The sequence below is a fragment of the Spermophilus citellus genome, assembly GCF_964194105.1.
Source record: "Spermophilus citellus genome assembly, chromosome: 14".
NCBI lineage: Eukaryota > Metazoa > Chordata > Mammalia > Rodentia > Sciuridae > Spermophilus > Spermophilus citellus.
The window spans coordinates 28917531-28943987 of NC_138194.1; the positions used below are offsets into that span (position 1 = coordinate 28917531).

The following is a 26457-nucleotide window of genomic DNA, read 5'->3' on the forward strand; positions in this document are numbered from 1 at the left end:
GACAAATTGTGGAGACTCTGTCTCAAAAATAAAAATAAAAAAGGCTGGGGATGAAGTTCAGTGGTAGAGTGTTCCTATAAACAATCCCCAATACCACAAATGATAGTAATAATAATACTATTATCATTCATAATAATAACTTGGTTATTATTATTATTGAATATTAGTTTATGGGAACTCCACAGAAAAGAATAATTTTGAGGCAAATATTTCTTTCTTTTCTCCTGAGGGATAGGTACAGTCAATATGAAATATCATGAGTGAATAAAAACCTTCCTTCCACATTCAAGAGCCTTCTCTCTTGTCTCAGTCAGATACACAAAGTTGCCCAACCATTTATGACAGGGGAAATTACTTATTAGAGAAAAAAAAACACTATAATTTTTTTTCTGTAGGTTTGAGGAAATTAGCCTAAAGAGTATATAATTAACATCTTTATGAGAACAATGTTTGAAAATTGAACAACGAAAATAACTGTTAGTCAGCTTCCCATAACTATGACAAAATACCTGAGATAAATAACTTAAAAGGATGAAGAGTTTATTGTGGCTAAGTTCCAGAGGTTTCAGAACATGGTGAGTTGACCTCACTGTTTGGTGTCCTGTAGATGAAGCAGAGCACCAAAGTGGCAAGTGGATGGTAGAGCAAAGTGGTCACTCATGGCATCTGAGAAGCAGAAAACAGAGAGAATCTTAACATTGGTCAGAGTCCAGACATTCCCTTCAAGCATACACCCCCAATGACCTAACTTCCTTCTACTAGGCTTCTGAAGTTTCTTCTCCCTCCCAATAGCGCCATAGACTGGCAACTATGCCTTCAACACATGAGTCTTTGGGAACCATTAAAATCCAAATCATAGCAATAACCATTTCCCATAGGTAAATTTTATTTTAACGGAAAAAATGCAAATTATATCAATTAAAAGAGGCCTTTCTCAGAGATAAGATGCTCACTAAGTATGACTTGACATTTTACAAGCTTATGGTGCTGTCTACCATGATATGTAGCTACTAGAGGACTGTTCATTGAGGTCCCCAGTTCATTCTAATTATTTCTGTCTCGCAGGACATATATGAATCCATAATACAGAATATGGGTCAAGCGTATGCAGAGACAACCAAAGCCTTGTTAGTTTGAGAGGCAGTGCTGCCCTTGAGGAGGAAAGAAAGACTGTGTTGAAGGAGGGAAAGGTGGCCAGGTTCAAGGACTTCTGGAAGATCTTGAATATATTCTCCTGTCTCTCTTTTCTTATCATGAATATTCACAACATATGCATGAGAGTGGCACTGCAAACATACCAATTGTTTGGGGAGATTTTTTGTGACTCCTGTGAGATGTGGTGGCACATCCAGATGTTATGACAATGACAACAGGGAGTGGGATAGCTCTGGATCATGGGGTGACAGCTCACATGGGGTGACAGCTCACTCGGGTCCTCTTGACATAGGAGCAACCCCAATTGTCCTCATATGGCTGTAACTCCTAATGCGGTTGAAGGGAAGTTCAGGTCATTCCTTCTCTCCCTTAGCATATACACTTACTTTGAGTCTATTTTGGATTATCAATGGGAAATAGAACCTGTCATGTCCACAGCCCAGTTGTTATCAGGACAGTGGGATAGGTTGCTGAAAAGTCAAAGCAAGTACCCAGAGATAGCATGGGAGACATGCTATTTGTTGAGAAAACATAGAATAGGCGAGTAACTTCTCCAAAAAGAATTCAGTGGCAATAGGCCTAACAGCACCTCTGTCCCTCAGTGCTTTGCCACGCAGTGCCTCCTCTCCCTGGTGGCATTCTTTCCGGTAAGAGCCGGCTGGATGAGTGACATGTAGCTTTCCACAATGCTCTCAGTTCTGTGCCAGTTTCCACTGAGAGAGGGATTTTATATGCTAGCCTGGAAAAGCAGTGACATCATCAATATTTGCTTCTTTCTATGACTCACATCTCAAGGAGCAACTGTCCTGGTATACATGCAAGAAAGTAGTTTCCTACAGAAAACACTAAGTTGACCTACTTCCCAGTGTGCATAAAAGAGAGCCAGTGTCTTTGAAGATAATATGTATCTGAACTTTCTGGTCCAGGCTTGCTCTGATTGTTCCCTTAACTCGGTTACATTTTTGGAAAGAGAAAGAGTATCCATGGGAGTGTTTTACTGTCCCCCCTTTCTTTAAAGTTAATACAGAATCTAATCTTAAAACAACAGTCACTAGAAACTTCTCTCCCATAGAAGTGTAGAACAGAACTTTATGTCATTTTTTACTATTATTCAGCATAGAGTAGAGATGGCAGAAACTTGATATGCTGGTATCAAGCAAGGTGCTCTTGAAGGTTGTTACTGATTTGGGTTTTTTTGGTTTTGGTGATTGTTATTACCATGGATGTTGTTGAGATGAGGCTGCCCTGTGTTGACCAGGCTGGTCTCAAATTCCAGGGCTCAAATGAGTCTTCTGCCTCAGCCTTCTAAGTAGCTTAGATTACAGGCATGTGCCACTGAGCCTGGCTGTGGTAGGTGTTTAACATACTCAACAGAGGACTCCTTGAGATGACAAATCATACAATTGTGTTACTGAACAGTACCTACTGTTGAGGTTCCACATATATACATACGCTTAGTGTAGAACTTTGTATCCAGGAAACAGAAGAAAGTACCACTTGCTGGAATCACTGTATATTGATGTTGTTTACTTACAGCTCTTCCACACAGATCTTACTCTGTATTTTTCAGATAATGAAGCTAACAACTGCTAACAGCTAAATTATTTAATGTGCTCTAAGATAATGAAAAATATTCAATATTAGAATATATGCATAATGTTCTCATAGCTATTAATGCCTTCTGATTCAGCCACAGATGTATCAGCCGTTAATGTGACACTGATCGATTACTAAGGGCTAAAATGTTTATCATATGTATAGACTATCTGGAACATGAATTATACACAACCCATTTCCCCTCGGTAATGTAAAGATGATCTCAATCACATTAAATTTCAGTTTCAACACATACTAGTTATATATAATACCTCACATACCAGAAGTTGGGGATTCCCCCTAAGTTTGTCACTTTTGCCATACTATGTTTCTGTGTGAAGTTAGCAACATGGGAGGTTGTGACCTCAGTCTCCGTTGCTTTGTGCACTTAGAAAATACTGATTAAAAGGCTCTGAGAATTTCAATGCAATTTAAATCTATTTGTCTGACTGTTTTGTGTCTGTATTGTAATGAGGGTATGTGAAGGTGTCTGTGCATGAGGCATGGTGGGGTTGTGGTCAGTGTGTTCCTATGCCCATCTCCCACAGTGATGAGGAAATTACAAAATCAAAAGGTGGTTGGGTTGATATCATGTTAATAGAGTCGGTGCAGAATTCCTGGTGACCTTTTTCTGATGTAAAGGAAACCCTTGTTTTCCTCTAGCCTGTTTCCCAAGACAATAAATAATAAGAGTGACCCTATTTGAAAATGAATCATTCCTACAGTAAAAGGCAAAAGTCTTGTGGATGTGTTTACCTCTGAGGAGGAGGCAGAGCACATTGACATTTCAGAGAGAGCTTTTATCGGGAACATCTCCCATTAGCACTGATGAGAGCTGTGTATTTAATCTACTGTTCTCTCATGCTCTAGAATATTTCATCCTTGATGGCAAAGCTTTAAAACTTTTTTTCCCCTTCTTAAATGATACTCTTCTGTAATTATGCTAAATTTTTAAGTGTAAATAGGGCTCCCTGCCATCTGTATCAGTATTTAAAAGAACTAAAACTTATTACTGTGAGCTTCCCTGGCCACTGCAGACATGTTTATTTATTTATTTTTCACCAACACAGAAAAGCAGAATTCAAAGGAGAAAAACCTTTATTAGCCCCCCTCCTCCATCCCACCTGGACCCCAGCCTGGATTCCCTATACTCAGAAAGTCTAGAAATCCTGTTTTTCAGTGGGTGGTGATGGTTATCATCTTCCCCTCTAGAGGATCAGCCAAAGGCCATATCCTGCCTGACATACTAATTTAATCCAATGTGACAGAAACACTACCCAGAACAAAATGCCTAATGAGAACTGAAGGCATACAATCACCTTTGGTTACTAAGGTTAAAAAAAAGCATTATAGATAAACCCAGAATATCCATAACTATGGCACACAGCAACATTTCCATTATGAATCAGACACAAACCTGAGGCTCATCCTCTCTCCTAATCCTCGCAGAGAAAGATACCACCATGCTTACCTTCATGTAGGAAAATTCCAGCTCAGAGGTGACGTGGCTATGAGAATCAGAAGAAGAATTTTCTAGTGAGATAATAGTCACACAGAAGCCAAGGAGACTAGATGGTCTGACTTTCATATTCAAGTGTACGAAAGGAAATTTTAGGGACTCAACATCAGCCGTGCTTCTCTTTCCACCAGAGTCATATGTTTATAATGCAATAGGAAACATCTAGTGGGCCAGGTAGGTAAATAATAGAGAGGGACTAGATAGATACAGATAACAGCTTAGAAAGAGAGACAAAATGATTGTCCACAGGCTTTACACTCTGAGAGAAGGTATTCTGGAGGAAATAAGTGCACCCATACACTGCCAATTGGCATTGTCTTTCTAGAAAACGATTTCACAAAGTATATAAAACAGTTTAAAATATGAAAGTATTGGGGCTGGTGTTGTGGTTCTGTGGAAGTGTTTCTGTGGCATACACAAGGCCCTGGGTTAGATCTCCAATAACAAAAATAAAACAGGAAAGCTCTTTTGGTACTTAAACTTTAGCCATGTAAAAGTATACCACAGCATTGTTTAGATATTGCAAAAATAATAATAAGTAACCGATAGCCCCCAGCACTCAGGAATCATAGCTTTAATTCTTTAGTAGTAAGCATTCTAAATTGTATTCTGTGTATGGAAACACACACACACACACACACACACACACACACACACACATTGTAGTAATAGTTTAACCTACATTTTGCCTGAACAATATACTTAGGTTTCACATTTGTGGATTCAACCAACTATGGATCCAAAATATCAGGAAAAATATTATGATTGTACTGAACATGTAGATTTTTTCTTAAATGTACAGGAAGATGTGCATAGGTTCTATGAAAATACTATGCCATTTTACATTAGGGATTTGAACATCCACAGATTTTGGTATCTGGGGCTATGAAGGGATAACTGTACGATGAATGACTGTACTCTAATTAGATTCATAGATCCTTATTGGGCACAAGTTTTAACCATTTTTTTTGTTCTATACTGTGCTGTATATTATTTTAGTTCATTTTTAGTGAAATGTCTGTGCGTTCTTAAAAATAAAGAGCAAGAGGATGAATGGGTCCTCAGCCTGGCACTTCACATACCTGTTGCTGGCAGCCCAGCTAGACAGACTGCCCGGCTCCCGGCTGGCTGCATTCAGATGCTCGCCCACATGCGAAATAAGCAAATGATGTAGAAGGGAAAAATAAATTTTATTCAATTTTATTAATCTGGAGAGAAGCAGCTAGATTGTTTCTCTGCTGGTCCTACAGAAGTGTTTGCAATTTATAGAAATAAAAGCCAGGTGTTATACACATGTTGATTTAGCTAGACTGTGCTCACCAGTGAACATGTCTATCTTTGGTTTCTTTTGGCAGCTCACAGTCAAGGGGTAAAATTTATTCTTAGCCTGAGGAATTCAGGAGCTCTGTGTTTCAGTTCCCTCCTCTTTAGTTGATCCCTCAGTCAACAGAATCAGCCAGATGCTTATTTCTGAAGGATGTTAGGGTTCATTTGTATAAGAACTCTCTTTCCACAACCTTCCAGCAATTTATTCTGGTGGGGTTTAACAAGGGACTGCATACAGTTTTCCTCTGACTTGGAATTATTTCTTCTGAAGATATTGCTTATTATTTGCCAAGCAATTTGGTCCCAAGTCATGGGAGCCTTGTCCCATTCTTTGATCTGATTGGTCTCATGTTGAAAGGGAATTGGCCTAAGGAGAACCTTTTTAAGGAAAAAAAAAGAAAAGACTTTTCAACAAATGGTGCTGGGAAAACTGGTCATCCATTTGTAGAAGAATATAATTAGACATCTATCTCTGACTCTGCACAAAAATCAACTAAAGTGGATCAAAGACCTGGAAATTAGACTGCAACTGCTAGAAGAAAACATAGGGTTAACACTCAACATACTGGCATAGGCACCAAGTTCCTTAATAAGACCCCTAACGTTAAGGAACAAAACTATGAATCAATAAGTAGAATGGGATCAAATTAAAAATCTAATATGGCATTATGTAAAAATGTGAATATGTAACAGATGTGATTCTGCAATCTGTATTTGGGGTGAAAATGGGAGTTCAAAACACAATTTGAGTCAAATGTATGAAAGATGATATATCATGAGCTACGTAATGCTTTAAATAATAATAAAAAAAAAGCTGCCCAGCAGTGGAAACAATTAAAAGTCAAAGAGAGAGCCTACAGAATGGGAGGAAATCTTTGCCAGTGACTCTTCCAACAGGAGATTAATATCCAGAATAAATAAAGGATTTAAAAAACTTACACCAACAAAACAATAACCCCAATCAATAAATGGGAAAATGAGCAAAACAGACACTTCTCAAAAGAAGAAATAGAAAGGGCCAACAAATATATGAAAAAATGTTCAACATCATTAACAATCAGGGAAATGCAAATCAAAACCATACTGAGATTTTCTCTCTCTCCAGTCAAAATGGCAATCAGTATGAGTACAAATAACAATAATTGCTGGCAAGAATGTGGGGAGAAAGATACACTAATACATTATCTGCATGACTGCAAATTAGTACAACTACCTTGGAAAGCTACATGGAGATTCATCAAAAGACTAAGAATGGAAACTTGATTCAGCTAGTGCACTCCTTGATATTTATCTAAAAGAACTAACATCACCATACTATCGTGATACATGCATGCCAATGTTTACAGCCGTGCGATTCATAATAGCCAAGTTAGAGAACCAGTCTAGGTGGCCATCAACAAAAAAGTGGATAAAGAAAATATGGTATATATACACATTGGAGTTTTACTCAGCCACACACACACACAAAAAGAATAAATTTATGTCATTTGCTGATAAATGGATGGAACTGCAGAACATCATAGCAAATGAAAACAAAATCAGAAAGTCAAGTATTGAATGTTTTCTCTCATCTGTGAGAGGAGGGGGAGACAGAAAAAGAGAATATTTTAACAGTGGAAGGGGGCAATCTCATTTAAATAGAAGAAAGACCAAAGGAGTAAAGGAAGGGGATTTTTAAAAGGGAGGAAGGAGGGGAGAGCATAAGGAAGTACTGGGGAATGTGATCCACCTAATTATGTTACGTCCATTAACAAACACACCATCATTAATCCTACTTACATACAGATAGATAAATAGATAAAAATTATTATAATGCACTAATTTAAATGATGATAAAAAGGAGATCAGTAGAGTAGAGCAAGTGGATCAGAGGAAAGGAACAGGGAAGGGAATACTGGTGAATGAGACTAATCATATTATGTTGACTAATCAAATTATGTGCATGTACAAATGTGGTGTAATGAGTTCCATTAGTATGTGTCATTATAATGCATCAGTAAAAATAAATTTAAAAGAGAAGACCCCTTTTTAGCCAATTTTAAGCAACAGGAGCTTTTAGAAAGATAAGTCTTATGCAAGTTTCTCTATTTGTCTACTGTTAAGAAATCTTCAACAGGCAAAAAAATCACAAAACGATAAGAGCCAAACACATCTAGTCCATACAGTAAATCTGAATGTAAATATAATCTGTTTAGTTCTATCATTTTTATCTGTTCAAAGAAAACCAACTTGTTTGTATTAGTAGTCCATTGGATTTGGGCATTAAATCAATGGAAGTGTAAATGATGTGACTCTGCAATCTGTATACCGGGTAAAAATGGGAGTACATAACCCACTTGAATCAAACTGTGAAATATGACATATCAAGAACTATGTAATGTTTTGAACGACCAACAAAAAAAAATAATGATAAGTTATTGAGTTAAGAGGATGAGAGTTACCTCTGTAATCCAGATTTTTCTTAATATAGATTGAATTCTAGCATTCTATCAAAAAAAAAAAAAGAAAAAGCAGCTTTACATGTATGAAGACATGAATTGGTGTGAGCATATTTTATATACAAACAGAGATATGAAAAATTGTGTTCTATATGTGTAATAAGAATTATGCATTCTGCTGTCGTGTATTTAAAAAAAATAAAAATAAAAATAAATAAATAGATGACAACATAACAACAATCATAAAAAAAAGAGTGCCTGTTAGCTGGAGTTTTTGTTATGTTAAACCAAGGTTCATTATCATCTTATAAAGTTTAACATATTTTATATCATCTTTAAAATGTAGGTATATTCCACAGAACTGTAAAAATTTTGAATACACACTATGAAAATTAATGTTATTTTTACCAATTAAGAACACACATATGGGGCTGGGGATGTGGCTCAAGCGGTAGCATGCTCACCTGGGATGCGAGCCGCCTGGGTTCGATCCTCAGCACCATATACAAACAAAGATGTTGTGTCCACTGAAAAATTAAAAAAAAAATTAAAAAAAGAACACACATATATATTTAAGTATATTCTGTAAACCAAGTCACAACACAAACAGCACAACTTATAGACATTTTTTTTCTTTTGGTACCAGGGACTGAATCCAGGGTTGCTCAACCACTGATATTCCCAGCCCTTTTTTAATATTTTATTTAGAGTTGTTGAGTCGCTTAGGGCCTTGTTGAGTTGCTGAGGCTGGCTTTGAATTCCCAAAACTCCTGCCTCAGCAGAGAATCACTTTAATTACAAATGTGTGCCACCCCTCCCAACTTAGAACCTTTTTATAATAGACATTTCCTATACACGTTTCATACCAAAACCTTTAACTTTATATTTATTTTATTTTGAAGTAGAGCAAGAATAAAGCAGGATTGTCCACTATTAACCACAGGGACATAGTTCATGTTATCTAAAAGTACTACAAACAACACATGTCATTATCATTACATAGAAAGTTTAACAACTTAGCAGAACAATTTAGTTATCACTACAATTTGTTAAGACTACAATCATGATTTAAAGGATTATATCCAGACTATTTCTAAGAGTAGACTGCTATTACTGTTTCTTAACAGTAAGAAGCTTGCATAAGAACTAATCTCTAAAATTTCCTGTTGCTTAAATTTGGCTAAAATGGAGTCTTCTTTTTTTTATTTATTTTAATTGGTGTATCCATAAAACATATGATATCATTGTAAAACAGTAGTTTGTTTAGCCAGAGTTATAAGCCAAAAAGAGACTTTGGAACAAATAAAGATTTTGATAAGTTCTAACTTCTTGCAGGATTTCATTTTTAAGCAATTAAAAACCTAATAAAAATCAATAGAAAATTATCTTAATGAAATATAAAATCCTTGTTCTTTAAATCATTTTTTTAAACTTTTCTAAGAGCAGATTAGTCACTGCAAACTTTTGGAACCTACCTATAAATGCATTTTAAAGGTTACTTCAAGTTCCTGTATTATTTAAGGATTATTAGACTTTTGACATCATACATACTACAAGATCCATTTAACAGCCTTGAGGGACATTTTAAAAACACAGAAAAGCACATTAATGATTAGAACAATGAAATCCAGGTAGTTTGTACAAAAAAATATAAACCCATTAACAGGAAGTGTAGCTCTACAAGCAACATCATATAAAGTCATTTTTACTCTAAGTGAGCAAAGAGACTGATGTTAGTTTATAGAGAATTGTAAACAAGCTTTATTTTTATTTTTATTTTTATCAATCACAACTTTAGGGGCTTAAACCTTTTCTAACAAGGGGATTGTGAAAATGAACTTAAAGAGGCAAATCAAGTTTAAAAGCAGACGTCTAAGAACTCATCAAACATCAAACATCTCTTGAATCCAATATAAAGAATAGTCAAAATTCTGGAAATTCATATAACACTTAGGCTACTGCATGAAAATGTAGACAGATTGAAATTAACTATTTCTGAAAGTACTGCCAGGATTGATAAACAACTTACAACAAAAAACAACAACCAAAAAAAAAAAAAAAACCCACAAGGTTTAGCTCATTATAAAATGATGCCATTCCAAAAATCAGAAGTGGAAACCACATGTATGTTACTAGCAATTTCAAAATCATCTGTTATTTCCTCTCACTTATTTCAGGCCCAGAAGAAAGAAAAACTACCTAATAAAATTTAACTTTTTTTTATTTTAAGAATACTGCCAACATACTTTAAGTAACAATTAATTATTAACTTTTCAGAACTCATTCAAACTCATTCTAGACATTTTAGTAAATAGGCTCACTTGTGAATTTCCAAATCTATTGAACAACTAATATTTTAGACAAACCATGAATACCATACATAGGTATAAGCATTATACATTTATTTTAAAAATAAATAAAACAATGTATTTTAGTTGTGAAAAGCCAAAGACTTTTAGCTCTGAATCAAGGTTCCCTGTAAAAAATAAAACAATTTTAAAAGTTATATTTTCAAGAATCCAGTCTAAACAATGGATAAGAAAACAGAAGTAGTTTACTACTGCAGAGAAGCAGGCAAGAATTTTTTAGCTTTACTGTAGACTGTTGGCGTTAAGTCACATAAACACATTTGGAAATCATTGATATTATCTGGAAAAACCTATATTAATGGTCTTTTATAGCAAAGAATGCTTTCCTAAAAATTGATAGAACATTTATAAACCTCTGTCTGATTTATTGCATTTTTTAAACAGCTATTCTTCTATTTCCTATGGAAATTAAGCATAGTGAATATTCTAAGTTATTTCTTTATAAAGATCATAAAAGTAGCTGTATACAGGAATCACTGACCACTATATCTTAAATATTTAGAGAATCATTCTAATTAGTTAACAGACAAGAAAACAAAACAAGACCAAAAGGGGAAACAAAACAAAACAAAAAACCACAGGCTTCCAAATTTTAAAGGCATTCTTAATGGCAACAAGTTCAAATGAACTTATTTTTCACAGACTTACTAGTCATTCATGTGAATCAAAGGCATTAGATATTTGGCTAACTTAACAGTGTGCTGTCTTAGCTATAAGCCAATTTAGTACCATGCAAACAAATATCATATAAATATAAAGTGCATATAAGATGTCCCATTTGCCAGTTTTAAAGGTCAGACTGTGGATCTGATGTAGCCCTAAACTGTCTGTAAATCTTAAGTTTGCATTTCCACAGGTAAAACAGTTGAGGCCAGGCAGAAATTTATGACTCAAAGATTCAGATCAGTAAACCTTGAATACCCAGTTTTTCTTACGAGAGGGAGAGAAAAATAAATTAAATAGAAAAAGAAAATCAAGAGTTTGTAAGTATACAAAATCAAGAAGTGTATTCCCAGTAGGGGGAGGAGAGCAGAAGGACCTAAACACAGCAGTTGTAGATGAATTCAGTTCTTGTTTGTTTGTTTTTGACAGAGGCTCATCTGATGACTGAAACAAGAATCATGCTTGGGAAAATGGAATTGTCTGTCATTGTAACTATCAAATTTTAGTCTCCGTTAAGCCATTTGTCAAGTTAATAACCATATAAGACAGTTGCTTTAAATCAGAGTTCGCTTTCAGCTATGTAGGCCTGGCTGTAATCAGAACCTTTCTAAGGAGCTCTGAGATAGAATTAGTACCATTCGCTTTGACAACAGAGATCTCCCAAATGCATAGCTCATTCTCAATACCTCTGTCTCTTCCAAACAAAAAATTGGCACCGTCCTACAACTCCTGTCAAAGACGAGGCCAAATTTTTCCTGTCAAACAGTTCAAGAAAAAAATTTCATATTGATTTCAGAAAAAAACCCAAATTGGATTAAAAGCTCCAAATGACAGGAAACGAAGGGTGAGGACGGAGCTACACTGCTGACCAGAAAAGGAGGCAACCAAACTTTGAGCCCACAGATTAATAAAAGTTCATTTTCCCATTGTATCAAAAACAACAAAGACAGTCAACTCTGTTTAAAGGGAAGACAGGAGATAGGAGGGGAAGGGGGAGAAGAAGAAGAAGAAGGGGAAAGAGGAGGCAGAGAAGCAAGAGGAGGAGGAGAAGGAGGAGAAGGAGGAGGAGGGGGAGGAGGGGGAGGAGGAGGGGAGAGGAGGAGGAAGAAAAAGAAGTAGTAATAGTTTTGAACCTACAGGGGCATGGTAAACACATTCTTGTTTAATTCTTTGAAAGCTAGACCTATCAATGAATTACTGTATTAAATAGAAATCTTTCCTCCCAAGAAAATATTAAGGTGTTTTAAAATACCCCATGTGGGATGAAATTCACATTTTAAACATAGATAGACATTGACAATATTATTAGTGTGATAAACCAGGCATAACAGAATAAAATACCAAGAGATATTTGAGATATCTGGGAGAGTCAGATTTATAGAGACAGAAAGTAAAATGGTGGTTGCCAGGAGCTGGGGTGGAGGAAGAAAGGAATGAGAAATTGTTTCATGCATAGAGAATCAGTTTTGCAAGACAGAAAGACTTTTGGAGATGGATATTGTGGATGGCTATACAACAGTAGGAATATACTTAATGCCAATAAACTGTACAATTAAAATAATTAAGATAGCAAATTTTACATGTATTTTATCATAATTAAAACAAAAAATAACCCATCTGAGACTTAGAAACAGCTCTTTTTACCCCATTCTTGTTTTACAGGTGTTTGAACTCTATTGTTTCTTATTGGAAGGCCTATTTTGTGTCTGATTATGTGAAATTCCATGAAGTCAAATACTTGTTTTCTTCCAGAGAAAGAAACCCATCACCAGTATCAGGTTAACTGTGAGCCCAAGGTACTATGAAAACAAAGGTTTGATTGTGTCCAAAGAGTCCATGTTCCTGTGGGCCACAGACCTATAAGCCCAGTTTTATAACTTTTTTAACCAGTGGCAGCCAAGAATTGAAAGTATAATCCTCCCTAGGGGAGAACTAGAAATGACAGAGCCCAGGAACAACCCTGTGGGAGTGCACTATCTCCACTAATGCTATGGAAGTTCTGGCTTAAAACTTAGGTAGTTGCTAGGAAACTGAGCATTTATTCATTAATTGGATCATTCAAAATGCAAGTGATGTCCACACTCTCTCTTGGTTGTACCCACCCCATGCATTTCTGCCACAATTGCACTGATATCCTCAAAGCCAGCATCTCTTCTCACCTGGACTCTATTTGAAATAGTCTTTGAGCCAGTGCCCCTGATTCCCGCTTTGTGCTGGTTTTTTATGCAGCAAGCAATGCTGGTAAAATGCAAGTCAAATTCCTTCCTCTTCTGTTCAGAACTCTCTGATGACTTTCCATTTCCAAATATACAAAATTACAAATATTGCATGTGTTCAGTACATACACAGTGAATCAATAAAGGAGTGTATTGAATGTCTGTTGATCATCAGAACCTGACCTAGACATGAGGTACATAGACAAATAACATTCTTTTCTCTCTGGGACTTTGTAACTATGGGATTTGAGATTAACACACAGATGAATAAATACAAAATTAATGTTATTTCCCCTTATGAAAGTCTGAATAAAGATAGTCAAGCACAAATAGTAAAATGCATGGTTCTACCTGGGGAGAAGGTAAGAAACAGGTGACATTTGACTTTATAGACTTAGTAGTCATTCCAGGGTGATAAGGAATGTGGAGAGGAATTCCAGGACAAAAGAACTGCAGCAATGAAGGTATCAAGGTACAGATTCATATCCAAGGAGGAGCAAGTACTTCAATATGGTGAGACCATAAAACATGGGAAAGAGTGGGTATAGACCAAAGTCAGAACATAAAAGTTGAATTAAAAGATTTCAAAACCATTATTTACATTGCTTGCATTTACTGTTTATCTTCTAAGCAGTGGGAAGTCATTAATGTTTTTAAGATAGGAGAGATTGGATTCCACTTTTGTTATAGAAAGTTCACTCTGAAAGCTAAATAGGAAGAATCCATTCGAGATTTCAAAGTCAATTAATAGTAAGAACAAACATTTATTGAATACCTACCATCTACCAAGGGCTGAGATAAGCCCTTCACTTGTATTACTTTAATTCTCTGATCAACCTCTGTGATTGGTGCTATTATTTTGCCCAGATGATAGATGTTAAGTTCAAGGTCATACTGTTAGTAAGTGACAGACACAAAACAGAAACCCAGAGAATCAGCCTTTAGAAAAGACAGGGAAAATGGACAACAATAAGGAGATAAAAGTTCCAATACATAGTCCTCATCAAATAAATGGAAAGGAAGATTAGGAGCCTAAAATGCCCCCCAGGACTCACTCAGATGACTTGATGGATGGTGATGTGAATCACTAGCGTAGGGGAAGGAAAACTCATGGAGAGATCTGGAAGGCAGGTGCACATGTGAATCTGGATCTCAAGGGAAGGTCAGAGTATAAGATGCACACTAATAAATCTCTAAAGGGGAGAAGTCCTAGGGGAAACAAGATCAAGCATTGACAGAAGAGTATAAGGGATGACTTTTGTCCTCCCCAACAAGTGTTGAAGCCCTAACTCTCACCTTGTGAATGTGACCTTATTTGGAGATAACACAGGATCCTTGCAGATGAACAAGTTGAGATTGTTGGAATGAGTCCTAATCCAATATGACCAAGTGGTTAGAAAAGGAGAAATTTAGACATACGCAGGGAGAATGTCATGTGAAGATAGAGGCAGATATTGGGTTGGTGCATGTCCAAGCCAAAGAATGGCAAAGAAGGCCAGCAAATCATCAGAAGCTATGAGAAAGAAGCATGTTTGTAGCCTTCAAAAGGAAACAACCCTAATGACACCTTGATCTCAGACTGGGGAATAATAAATTTATTTTGTCTAAGCTACCAGTTTGTGACAATTTATTAAAGAAACCCAAGGAAACTAATATTAATGGGGAGAGGGGCCCATGTGCACAAAGGATTGAGTGATGACTGATGATGATTGAATGAAATTCTTAGTGCAAAAATGAGTTTGCCAGGATGGGGTCACAGCTCAATAGTAGAGTGCTTGCTTGCATGCATGAGGCACTGGGTTTGATCTTTAGCACCACATAAAAATAAATAAATAAAAGTTATTGTGTCCATCTACAACTAATATGTGTGTGTGTGTGTGTGTATACACAAGATTATGCCAAGAAAAAAAAATATATATATATATTCCAAGATTATTCCAAGAAAAAAAATGAGCCTGAAAAGTCTCTGTAAACTTCACTATTGCAAATTTCAATTGGTAGCAATCAAAGGCCCAAAGGAATGATTAGCTCTGTTTTGTGTTTTTAAATGGTAATGTTCTATAAAGATACCAGTAGTGGCAAGATTATTTTTTAATCTACCAAAATTATTACAATAAAATAAGCAGAGCAACTGGATTGGCAAAAGTTAAAAAAATTGTGGACAATATCTGCAGTTAAACTCTCTGTTGAGAAACTCACTTGGTCACCTGAGAACAAATTAGTGAGAGCTTCTAAGAACCATGTGGTACCAACAACCATGCAGGACAAAGTAGAGGGATAACCTTGAGAAGGGAACTACCTAACCCACAATAAGTACTCACTGACAAGTACCGTGGGTCAGGAGGAGCAAGAGAGAGTGGGAGGGTGTTCTCCATGACCCAATGCCAGGGTGAGTCCAAAGAGGCTGCAATGCATTGAAGTCCCATTCTATGCAGGTCCTCCAATCTCAAATAACTGATGAACAGAGCCCCCTTCCCAAAACGAGGCTCCATACTGAGCAGAATCTGCTAGGAATAGATTCCAAATTGAGCAGAACAGGATCAACCACAAGAAATGAAAGAGAAGGAACAGAAAGGGAGGGAACAGAGGCAGCTCATGTCAGAAAGGAACAAGTGATCTTATTTTTTATCACTTAATGAGAACAATGGATGAATATGTGCTTGAGTGGTAAAACCAGCAAACTATCCTAAAAATGCTTGAAAACTGAATTAATTTTTAAAACAGCAAGAACAAAAAGATCAAAGTTATTATCATAAGAAGAGAATAAGAAAACTATTAAGGTACCTACAGACAATGATAACACACCAGAAAGAAAAAGCATTCACAAACCAGATTTTTAAAAATGAGTAAAAATTTCAAAATGAGCTGAAAGAAATTAAGAAAATCACAGAAGCTATGAAAAAAATGTGAGAATTGGAAAGATTCAAAAAAGAAGTGCATAGAAAAGGTAAGACTTGATAAGAAGGTGGATAGAACTCAACATAGAATTCTAATTAAAAAAAAAAGGTCAGAGTGAATATTCAACTAAAGGGGATATGGCATGATTAAATGCTGTAGTTAAAAGATAGATGGAAAAGTGGAAAAGCTTCTAATCAAAAACCATTTTGAGGCTACAAGGATCCCAAAGAAACAGACACAGAAAATAAAGAAGATACAACATACATATATAAGTAAGAGTCCTCAAAAATAAACACCAAAGCAACCCATTAGAAAAAATACTAAACACTCTAATTCAAGAAAACTTACAACTACATATTGAAACTTGAAGCTCTGTAATGAACAGGCAGATCACATCTTTGAGAAAACTGATGCAGAATAGCCTTCATCAAGATACATTCTAGACAGGTGCAGTGGTGCACACTGGAAATCCCAGCAGCTGGGGAGGCTGAGGCAGGAGGATGGAGAGTTCAAGGCCAGCTTCAGCAACTTAGTGAGACCCTGTCTCAAACTATACAAAAAGAAAAAGGCCTGGGCATGTGACTCAGTGGTTAAGCTCCCCTGGTTTCAATCCCTGGTACCAAAACCAAAACAAAATGAAACAAACAAAACATAAAAAAGAAACAAAATATTCTTTGGGCAGCCAAGCAGAAGGATCCAACAGCTTATAACAGAAAGAATAGCAGTTTTTCTAGCAAACATTTCTGTGACAATTCTTTGTTAGTAAACAAGGAAATGATAGATTTAAAATGTATAAGTAAATAAATAGTAGATTTTTGCCTTCCAGGGAATTTGCATAATTTCTTTTATCCATTCAGCTGTCCTTCCAGTGGAAAAGTTGTTCTGGCTTTTTGATCTTCTGCTTCCTTTCCATATCCCTCCTGTTGGCATCAGAGAATCTTTGTGCTAGACAAGCACAGTTCTTTCACAGACTCCAGAAGTGGACACCTATCTCCAACCAAAAGTGAAGCTTTAGGGTCTGTGTAACCAAAAGAACCTTATCCCCACCAAGAGCAAATCTGATCATTGTGTAGTGTTGCAAACACACAAGAACTCTGGGACCCTAAGTTTCTTGAGGGATCTACCAGAAAGCAAGCTCCTGACAACCAAATACTGTAGAGACATTGACAAAAGGCCTGGAGAAGTATTATTCTGGTCAATATATGCAAAAGTGTGTTGGACTCAGAATATCACCATTTAGCAAACTTAACTGCAATATCATCAACGGGTGATAATCAAAGAGAAAATCATGATGTGCCTCCTTATGAAAGTAGACATTGTCACCTGCCTAAAATGATCAGACTTGGATCTCATCCAAATTCTAACACTAATTACTCATTTTCAGAAAACATAAAAGACAGGTACATTAACTGCATCATATAATCAACAAAATCAACCCAAGAGAAAATATGTAAGAAGAATCTTTTTTAAATGGAAGGGGAATCCATAGTGTAAAAGAGGCTTAAGATACATATCAAATAATCACCATGTATAGACCCTGTTTAGACTGCATTTCAAACAAACTGCTAAAAATCATGGTAATTGGGAAAATACAAACAGGGAGTATTTATATTAAGAAATTTATAATGAGAAGTTATTTTTGTTATTTGTAAGTGTGGTGATATTGATTTAAATTTTTAATGAAATATTTACAGATGAAATAATATGATGTGTGGGGTTTGCTCAAAATAATGTTCTATCAGGAAGTAAGTGCAAGAATATATGAAAGAAGATTATCAGTAAATATTTAATCTTGGTGAAAAGTATAGCGGAATCATTAACTTTGTTTTTATTTCTTTTATATATGTTTGAGATTTTCAGTATTATGAAAGGGATTTTTTAAAGCACTAACATATATATCAGTACTTTAGAGTTACATTGTGTCCTAAGAGAAATTTACATCATGGTAACTATTGGGCACTCAGAGAATATGACTAGAAACAATATGTGTAGGTTTTCGAAGTAGCATATTTATTCCATACCTGAGGTCCCATCAAAATTCACCTCACTCTTATATTGCAATTCAATGGAAGGCCTTTCAAGGGGGGACTGAAATTGTGGTGACTTCTAAAAGTCAGCATTAAAGGATGATGGTACTTGTAACTTTGAGGTTTAATTTTTAAGTCACCATGTTAATTGTTTCATGTGTGTCCTTGCCTACAGTGACTTGCAGAAGAGAAAAACAACTCTGGAGTTGGAATTACAAATTGACACTTATCTCTTTCTTGTTCTCTATATTTTCCTTCTAGATATTTCCACACAATATACTTAGGTATTCGCAGCCGACAGAGTGGGGAAAATGACAGATGGAGGTTTTACTGGAAAATGGTGTATGAGTATGCCGATGTGAGTATGCTGCATCTGCTAGCCACCTTTCTGGAGAGTGCTCCACAGCTGGTCCTGCAGCTCTGCATTATCGTCCAGACTCACAGATTACAGGCCCTCCAAGGTAAGGGCTTGCAATTTGGTTTCTGAATCTGGGGAAAGATTAACTGACTACTTTTGTCACAGTCCAAGAAATTGCCCTTAATGCCCTCCATTGACGCAGCCTGTGGTGTCTGCTGTTTTACATACGATTTGTGAACACTGCATGGTGTTTCACTCACCATCACTTGTCATGGCTAACTAATTGGAAGACTGATATTTTTGCCCTACAGCTGCCATCTGAGTAGGAAAAAAAAAACATGCTTTCTGATTTTTTACACTTGGTGAATATGGAGATAGATTCAAGGCTTCTGGTTTTTATGATAGAATAATTTTTCCAATGTTTCACAAAGACAGCAATAATTATCACTCTCTAATACATGCATGAGTAATCCCTACCATTTCTCATTTCTTTTTTTTTTCTGAGATGGTTTTTGTTATGTTGCTCTGGCTGGCCTTGATTTTGCAATTCTCCTGCCTCAGCTTTCCAAAGCAGATGGGATTACAAAGAAGCATCCCTATACAGGGCTCTGCCATTTCTTTTTGACATTAAGAAATGGAAAGAAGAGGAATTAAAAGGAAATGATAGGGATTACTCTAACATTAAAATAATCATATACAAGAATGTTTTCAATGTTTAAAATATGTTATTTATATACTATGAAGTTTTATGAAATGTATGTTATCAGATTAAGATTTTTGTGTGGTTTATCTCATCAGTAAAGGTGCTCCATTTATAACAGAGCTGCCCTTGTGTTTCCTTAGAACCTGCTGCTCACCTCCATTCTAAAATAATACAGCAGGAATATTAGGCAAACTGGTGGATAGATAGGTGAATAGATGTGTGTAGAGAAGATGAGTAAGAGGCCATTTTCAGGTAAATGTTTCCTGGTTTTTTGTCAACTCTGTAACTAAATAGATGTTGTTAAGAGGTTAAGGTATTGCATTATACTTGTTTTGTTTAAATCTCAGCAGAGTTCCCTGGGAACTGTGTACAAACATTGCTACTATGTTCTTGGCCTGGTTGGTGTGCTGAATCTCTACTGTGTCCTTGCAACTCTTATTCAAAGAACATGTTAGTTTTGGCTGAGTGCTTTAATTTGGGAGTGGGGCTTGGGGTGCATAGAAAAGAAAGATAGAAGGAGCCCTGGTAGTCATTTACTCAGTCATTTATTTGGAGATTACTGACCCAACCCTTCCAGACTTCCATTCTGGAAGTTAGAGAAGAAGTTTGAAGATATCCATGAGGTGTGCTTCTAAAAAGCAAGTTGCAAGAAACAGAAAGTGAGGAATTTACACAGAAATAGAAGATAAAAGCACAGGGAAGGAAGCCAGGCCATATAAATTAATTGTAGGGGGTTTCCAGGGGTGTATAAGTGGTCATGCAGATGTTCTGGCTCTGGTCATCTTACTGCCTCACTCCAGGGCTTATACAAGCCACTTTATGTCTCTGGGCCCTAGATTTCTCCAAGGTGAAGGTCACACGTTAAACCAGATCATCTTCACACTCTTTGATAGCTCTGTTTCATCTTTGAATCAACTAATGCTTAATAGGTGTATGTTACCAGGTAAATGCTTGAGGGGATATCTATAAATGAAGATACAAATGACATCCCAAAACCACATAAAACTGAATTTCCAACAGAAAAGCTAGTGTTCATCTCCAGAACAGCTCGGCAACTCCTTAGTAGAGTTGGACAATCAGAAACTCTTTAGAAGAGAAAAATCCAAGATCAAAGGTGGAAAGTTGCAAGCCACTTCTCCTATGGCCAAAAGTTCCTGAATGCCTCTACTGGTTTTCTAAAAGATTTTTAAAAATCATTGAGATGTTGTATCCTCAAGGTAATAGAGATAGAGAAGGAAAGGTAAGAGAGAGTATAAGAAGAGATCACCCTTTTGGTTTAAGAACTTCATGTAAAATTTCAGAGGAAAAAAATACATATGCACACATATATGTGTCTGTGTGGGTGTGTGGGTGTATCTATCTATGTATGTATGTGTGTGTGTATATATATATATCTAATACATACACACACACACACACACACACACACACTTATACCCCCAGCTTATACACTAACCTGAGCATTTACATCAGGCTATGGGCTCATATGCCAGACTTTGACCCTGGCAGTGAGGAACCTTACCTTCTAATTTCAGGATGCTGTAGGGAAAATGTGCCCTGTATCACTCTCAAGGTGGTCAAAAGATACATTAATCCAAAGATCAGTAGGATCCATGCAAGACATTGAGCACACATGAGAAATAAACTGACTAGGTTAATCTTATTGTTGCTGTGTTTTAACAAGGGAGGGGGGTGCTAGAGGTTTGTGTAATGACATCAAAGAGTGAAAATGCATAACCTCAAACAACAACCACAAACCCTCCAGCTAAAAAAGACCAGCCCAGCCATCACTATCTGATCCTTTTGCATTGAAAAAAAAACTATATTTAGGAAATACGTTCCTGAATGCCCCTCTGCTTACAAATGTACCAGTTTATGAATTAAATTGATGTTGTTTATAAGAACAGAGCTTTTCCTCTCTAGGAAAAGAAAAATAAATGTGATAAAAGAACGTAGCTTTATATGTGTTTTCGTACATCTTTAGTGGTAAGAAATTCCTGGGATTTGAATGTAAAAATACAACTTTATGCTCTAGATGCAAATAATCAATAGACATGAAATCTGTGATGTATTCACAAATAGCTCTGAATTAAAATCCCTAAAACATTCTTATTTAGCAGGTAGAAAATGGTCCTTAGTCATTCTGTATGTGACTGTGTTGAAAATTGTTATTTTAGCATAAAAGGAAAATTGCTTCTTTACCCCAATTTCAACCATCTACCACTCTCTAAAGGATACTGTTTCAGAAACAGGAAGAAAATCAAACAGAAAATCTGACATATTTTGTCCGGGCACAGTGGCACATGTCTATGACCCCAGCTACTCTAGAGTCTGAAGCAAGAGAAGCACATCTTCAAGGGCAACTGAGCAAGGCCCTATCTCAAAATTTTAAAAATCAAAATAAATTTTAAAAAATTGGGGTGTGTGACTCAGTAATAAAGAGAAATGTGGAATATTTTAAATGAAGGCTAAGAATTGCAGTCTTCTTGTAGAACTTGGTTAACCCTAAACACTGTTAGCTATTAAATTTTTTTCTCAGCTCTCCATATTTGTCGCATCATTAAGTCAGAGATGCCTGTTTGTGCTGGAGGCTGACAGGCTCAGGGGAGAATTGCTGAAGCATGATTGTCCTTCAGCTCCTACTGGCCCAGGAAGACAGCACGGCTCCTGCTCTGCGACCAGGAATCAGGGCAGAACCAAGCCTCAAACCTGAGCGTCCAGTTCTATTCATTCCACATGTCACATGAGACATGTTGGAGGGCACTAGCTGCTCTTCGCTGGATCTGAACTTTCCCAGGACCAGTGATCTCTGCAGCATAAAAAAAAAAAAAAAAAAAAAAAAAAAAAAAAAAAAAAAACACTCAAGGCGGTCCAGCTGCCCGCATCACTAGGAGAGCACAGCATGGTTCACCCTGTACTTCCAGACTGTCTCTAGTTCACATGTTGTTATGGTGTTCCAATCTCAATCCCACCAGGAGAGAGAGAGGAAGGAGGCAGGCAGGAAGGGGGAAGGCTCTGTTGATAGGTAGAGATAGAAAACAGTGCTCCTACCCTTCTCCATGCGGTGACCTTGGCCTTAGAGTTAAAGATGGGGAGTAAGATGTCGTCCAAGGCCTGTCGATTCTATTTTAAAGCGACATCTCAGACTCACCCATTTCATTTGTTGTACTTCCCTGGTCAAATCATCTCCATCCTCATCCAGACCCTGGCCAGCCTACTGCTTCTGTCCACCCTTCCCCTGTTCATTCTGTTCTCCCTGTACTGGTCAGAGAGATTGTTTAGACTCTGGTCATTCCTCACACACATACTTAACACTTTCAAGGTTGTCCTTAGCACTCGCTGAAAATTAAATCAAATCCCTGCACATTTCAAAGCATCCTCCTCATTGAGCATGACCTTGCATTCATACAATCCTCCTTTCCATTCTGAGAATGTGCCCATTTTTTTTTCCACCTTACTCCTTTTTCCATATTGTTACATTCTTTCTGGAATATTCCTATCTCCTCTCCAGAAGCCTGACTAATTGGCACTAATCCTTGAGAATGCAGCTTAATTTCTTCAGTAAGGCCTGTCTTGACCGCCCATTCAATTTTTTGTTCCCTCATAAGTATTTCATCATAGGGTTCTGAACTTCAGCCTATGACCTCAGGAAACATTCTTACCGTGGCTAGCCCTCAATTTTCCCCATCTACTAGGGAATAATAACAGTGCTTAATTCATAAGATTATCAAAGTTAAGTGATATAACAAATGCAAAGTTTGTGGGGCAGATCCTTGATATGTAATGCAGGATTTCTTAGCTTTAATGTGCATAGCATCTATCTGCCCAGGATAAATGCAGATTCTAAGTGCAGATTATTAAAATGCAGATTCTGACTACATTTTAGTTGGGGACTAAGTAGCTATTTGGAGCAGGGAAATGACAAGTGAAATTTTTTTATGGCATGTGATAAAGGGAAAAATAACCCAAATCTGAAATCCTGAAACTTGAATTAATGCATCTGTGTTAAAAAGAGAAGTACTACTTTGAAGACAGAATGGCCAGATCTTTAGACAAACAGGATCTGGATTAAAAGGAGGCAGAGGTAGGAGTGCATTTGATTGACAGAGAACCTGGTAACAATGAAGACAGGTAGGTCAGGAGGAGAAGCCCACAGGGGACAAAAATTTGAGACATTTTAGGTCTGAAATGGTGGAGGACAACCAAATTGAGAAGCTCCAAGACTATGGGGGGGTGAGGGAAGCAGGCATTAGTAAAAGTTACCTTGAGTGCAGAACCTTTGCTTCTATCTAGATGGTGCAAACAAATATTGAAGGCTCATGGCCAGAGTTATCCTACCTGACTTTTTTGGATGATCCTGGAAAGCTTTAAAATGATAGAAAGGGCTAACAGGTCTCTGAAGTTGCTTTTAATTTTGTTAGAGTGATTCTGTGAATACAGTCAGCCCTCCATATCTTTGAGGTCACTTCTGTGGATTCAATCCACCAAAATATCCAGGGGAAAAAATTGTACTATACAAAAAAAATTATATATATATATTTTTTTTTTCAGGAAATTTTTTAAGGCTTTCATTAGATTGGGTCAGTTTCACTGTACCTTTTATCTCATTATTCCCTAATACAGTTTAAGAACTATTTACATAGCATCTACATTGCATTGGGTGTTATAAGTAACCTAGAAATGATTTAAAGCATAAAGGATGATACACAAAGAATATATGTAAATACTACCCCATTTTATGTAAGAGACTTGAGAATCCCTAGATTTTATCTCTGGGGGGTCCTGGTCCAATCCTCTGAGGGAGGATACCAAAGGACAATAGTACTTTATTTTGTTTTTTTTTATTGATTGTTCACAACATTACAAAGCTCTTGACATATCATATTTCATACATTAGAATCAAGTGGGTTATGAACTCCCATTTTTACCCCAAATACAGATTGCAGAATCACATCGGTTACACATCACATTTTTACATAATGCCATATTAGTGACTGTTGTATTCTGCTACCTTTCCTATCCTCTACTATCCCCCCTCCCCTCCCCTCCCATCTTCTCTCTCTACCCCATCTACTGTAATTCATTTCCCTCCATGTTTGTTATCCCATTCCCCTCATAACCTCTTATATGTAATTTTGTATAACAATGAGGGTCTCCCGGGGCTGGGGATGTGGCTCAAGTGGTAGCGCGCTCACCTGGCATGCGTGTGGCCTGGGTTCGATCCTCAGCACCACATACCAACAAAGATGTTGTGTCCGCCGAGAACTAAAAAATAATAAATATTAAAAAATTCTCTCTCTCTCTCTCTCTCTCTCTCTCTCTCTCTCTCTCTCTTCTTAAAAAAAATGAGGGTCTCCCTCCATTTCCATGCAATTTCCCTTTTTTTCTCCCTTTCCCTCCCACCTCATGTCTCTGTTTAATGTTAATCTTTTCTTCCTGCTTTTCCTCCCTGTTCTGTTCTTAGTTGCTCTCATTATATCAAAGAAGACATTTGGTATTTGTTTTCTAGGGATTGGCTAGCTTCACTAAGCATAATCTGCTCTAGTGCCATCCATTTCCCTGCAAATTCCATGATTTTGTCATTTTTTAGTCCTGCATAATACTCCATGGTGTATAAATGCCACTTTTTTTTATCCATTCATCTATTGAAGGGCATCTGGGTTGATTACACAGTCTAGCAATTGTGAATTGTGCTGCTATGAACATCGATGTGGCAGTATCCCTGCAGTGTGCTCTTTTAAGGTCTTCAGGGAATAGTCCAAGAAGGGCAATAGCAGGGTCAAATGGTGGTTCCATTCCCAGCTTTCCCAGGAATCTCCATACTGCTTTCCAAATTGGCCGCACCCGTTTGCAGTCCCACCAGCAGTGTACAAGAGTACCCTTTTCCCCACATCCTCGCCAGCACTCATTGTCGTTTGACTTCATCATGGCTGCCAATCTTACTGGGGTGAGATGGTATCTTAGGATGGTTTTGATTTGCATTTCTCTGACTGCTAGAGATGGTGAGCATTTTTTCATGTACTTGTTGATTGATTGTATGTCCTCCTCTGTGAAGTGTCTGTTCAGGTCCTTGGCCCATTTGTTGATTGGGTTATTTGTTATCTTATTGTCTGATTTTTTGAGTTCTTTGTATACTCTGGATATTAGGGCTCTATCTGAAGTGTGAGGAGTAAAAATTTGTTCCCATGATATAGGCTCCCTATTTACCTCTCTTATTGCTTCTCTTGCTGAGAAAAAACTTTTCAGTTTAAGAAAGTCCCATTTGTTGATTCTTGTTATTAACTCTTGTGCTATGGGTGTCCTATTAAGGAATTTTGAGCCCGACCCCACAATATGTAGATTGGAGCCAACTTTTTCTTCTATCAGACGGAGAGTCTCTGATTTGATATCAAGCTCCTTGATCCACTTTGAGTTGACTTTTGTGCATGGCGAGAGGAAGGGATTCAGTTTCATATTGTTGCATATGGATTTCCAGTTTTCCCAAAACCATTTGTTGAAGATGCTATCCTTTCTCCATTGCATGTTTTTAGCTCCTTTATCAAATATAAGATAGTTGTAGTTTTGTGGATTAGTCTCTGTGTCCTCTATTCTGTACCATTGGTCCACCCGCCTGTTCTGGTACCAGTACCATGCTGTTTTTATTACTATTGCTCTGTAATATAGTTTGAAATCTGGTATCGCTATATCACCTGATTCACACTTCCTGTTTAGAATTGTTTTTGCTATTCTGGGTCTTTTATTTTTCCATATGAATTTCATGATTGCTTTATCTATTTCTACAAGAAATGCCATTGGGATTTTGATTGGCATTGCATTAAACCTATAGAGGACTTTTGGTAATATCGCCATTTTGATGATGTTACTTCTGCCTATCCATGAACAAGGTATATTTTTTCCATCTTCTAAGATCCTCTTCTATTTCTCTCTTTAGGGTTCTGTAGTTTTCATTGTATAGGTCTTTCACCTCTTTTGTTAGGTTGATTCCCAAGTATTTTATTCTTTTTGAGGATATTGTGAATGGAGTGTTTTTCCTCATTTCCGTTTCAGAAGTTTTGTCGCTGATATACAGAAATGCCTTTGATTTATGTGTGTTGATTTTATATCCTGCCACTTTGCTGAATTCATTTATTAGTTCTAGTAGTTTTTTTGTAGACCCTTTTGGGTCTTCTAGGTATAGAATCATGTCATC

At 36.9% G+C, this 26457-nt stretch overlaps 1 protein-coding gene across 1 annotated transcript in view; it reads left to right on the plus strand.

Moving 5' to 3' along the window:
* Nucleotides 1-26457, plus strand: part of XKR4 (XK related 4) — a gene marked incomplete at its 3' end in the record, with an annotated part of 419141 nt that overhangs the window by 241586 nt on the left and 151098 nt on the right. The window contains exon 2 of the mRNA XM_081266649.1: nt 18469-18668. Within this exon, the coding sequence (XP_081122775.1) occupies nt 18469-18668 (200 nt within the window). The remainder of the gene's footprint in view (nt 1-18468; nt 18669-26457) is intronic.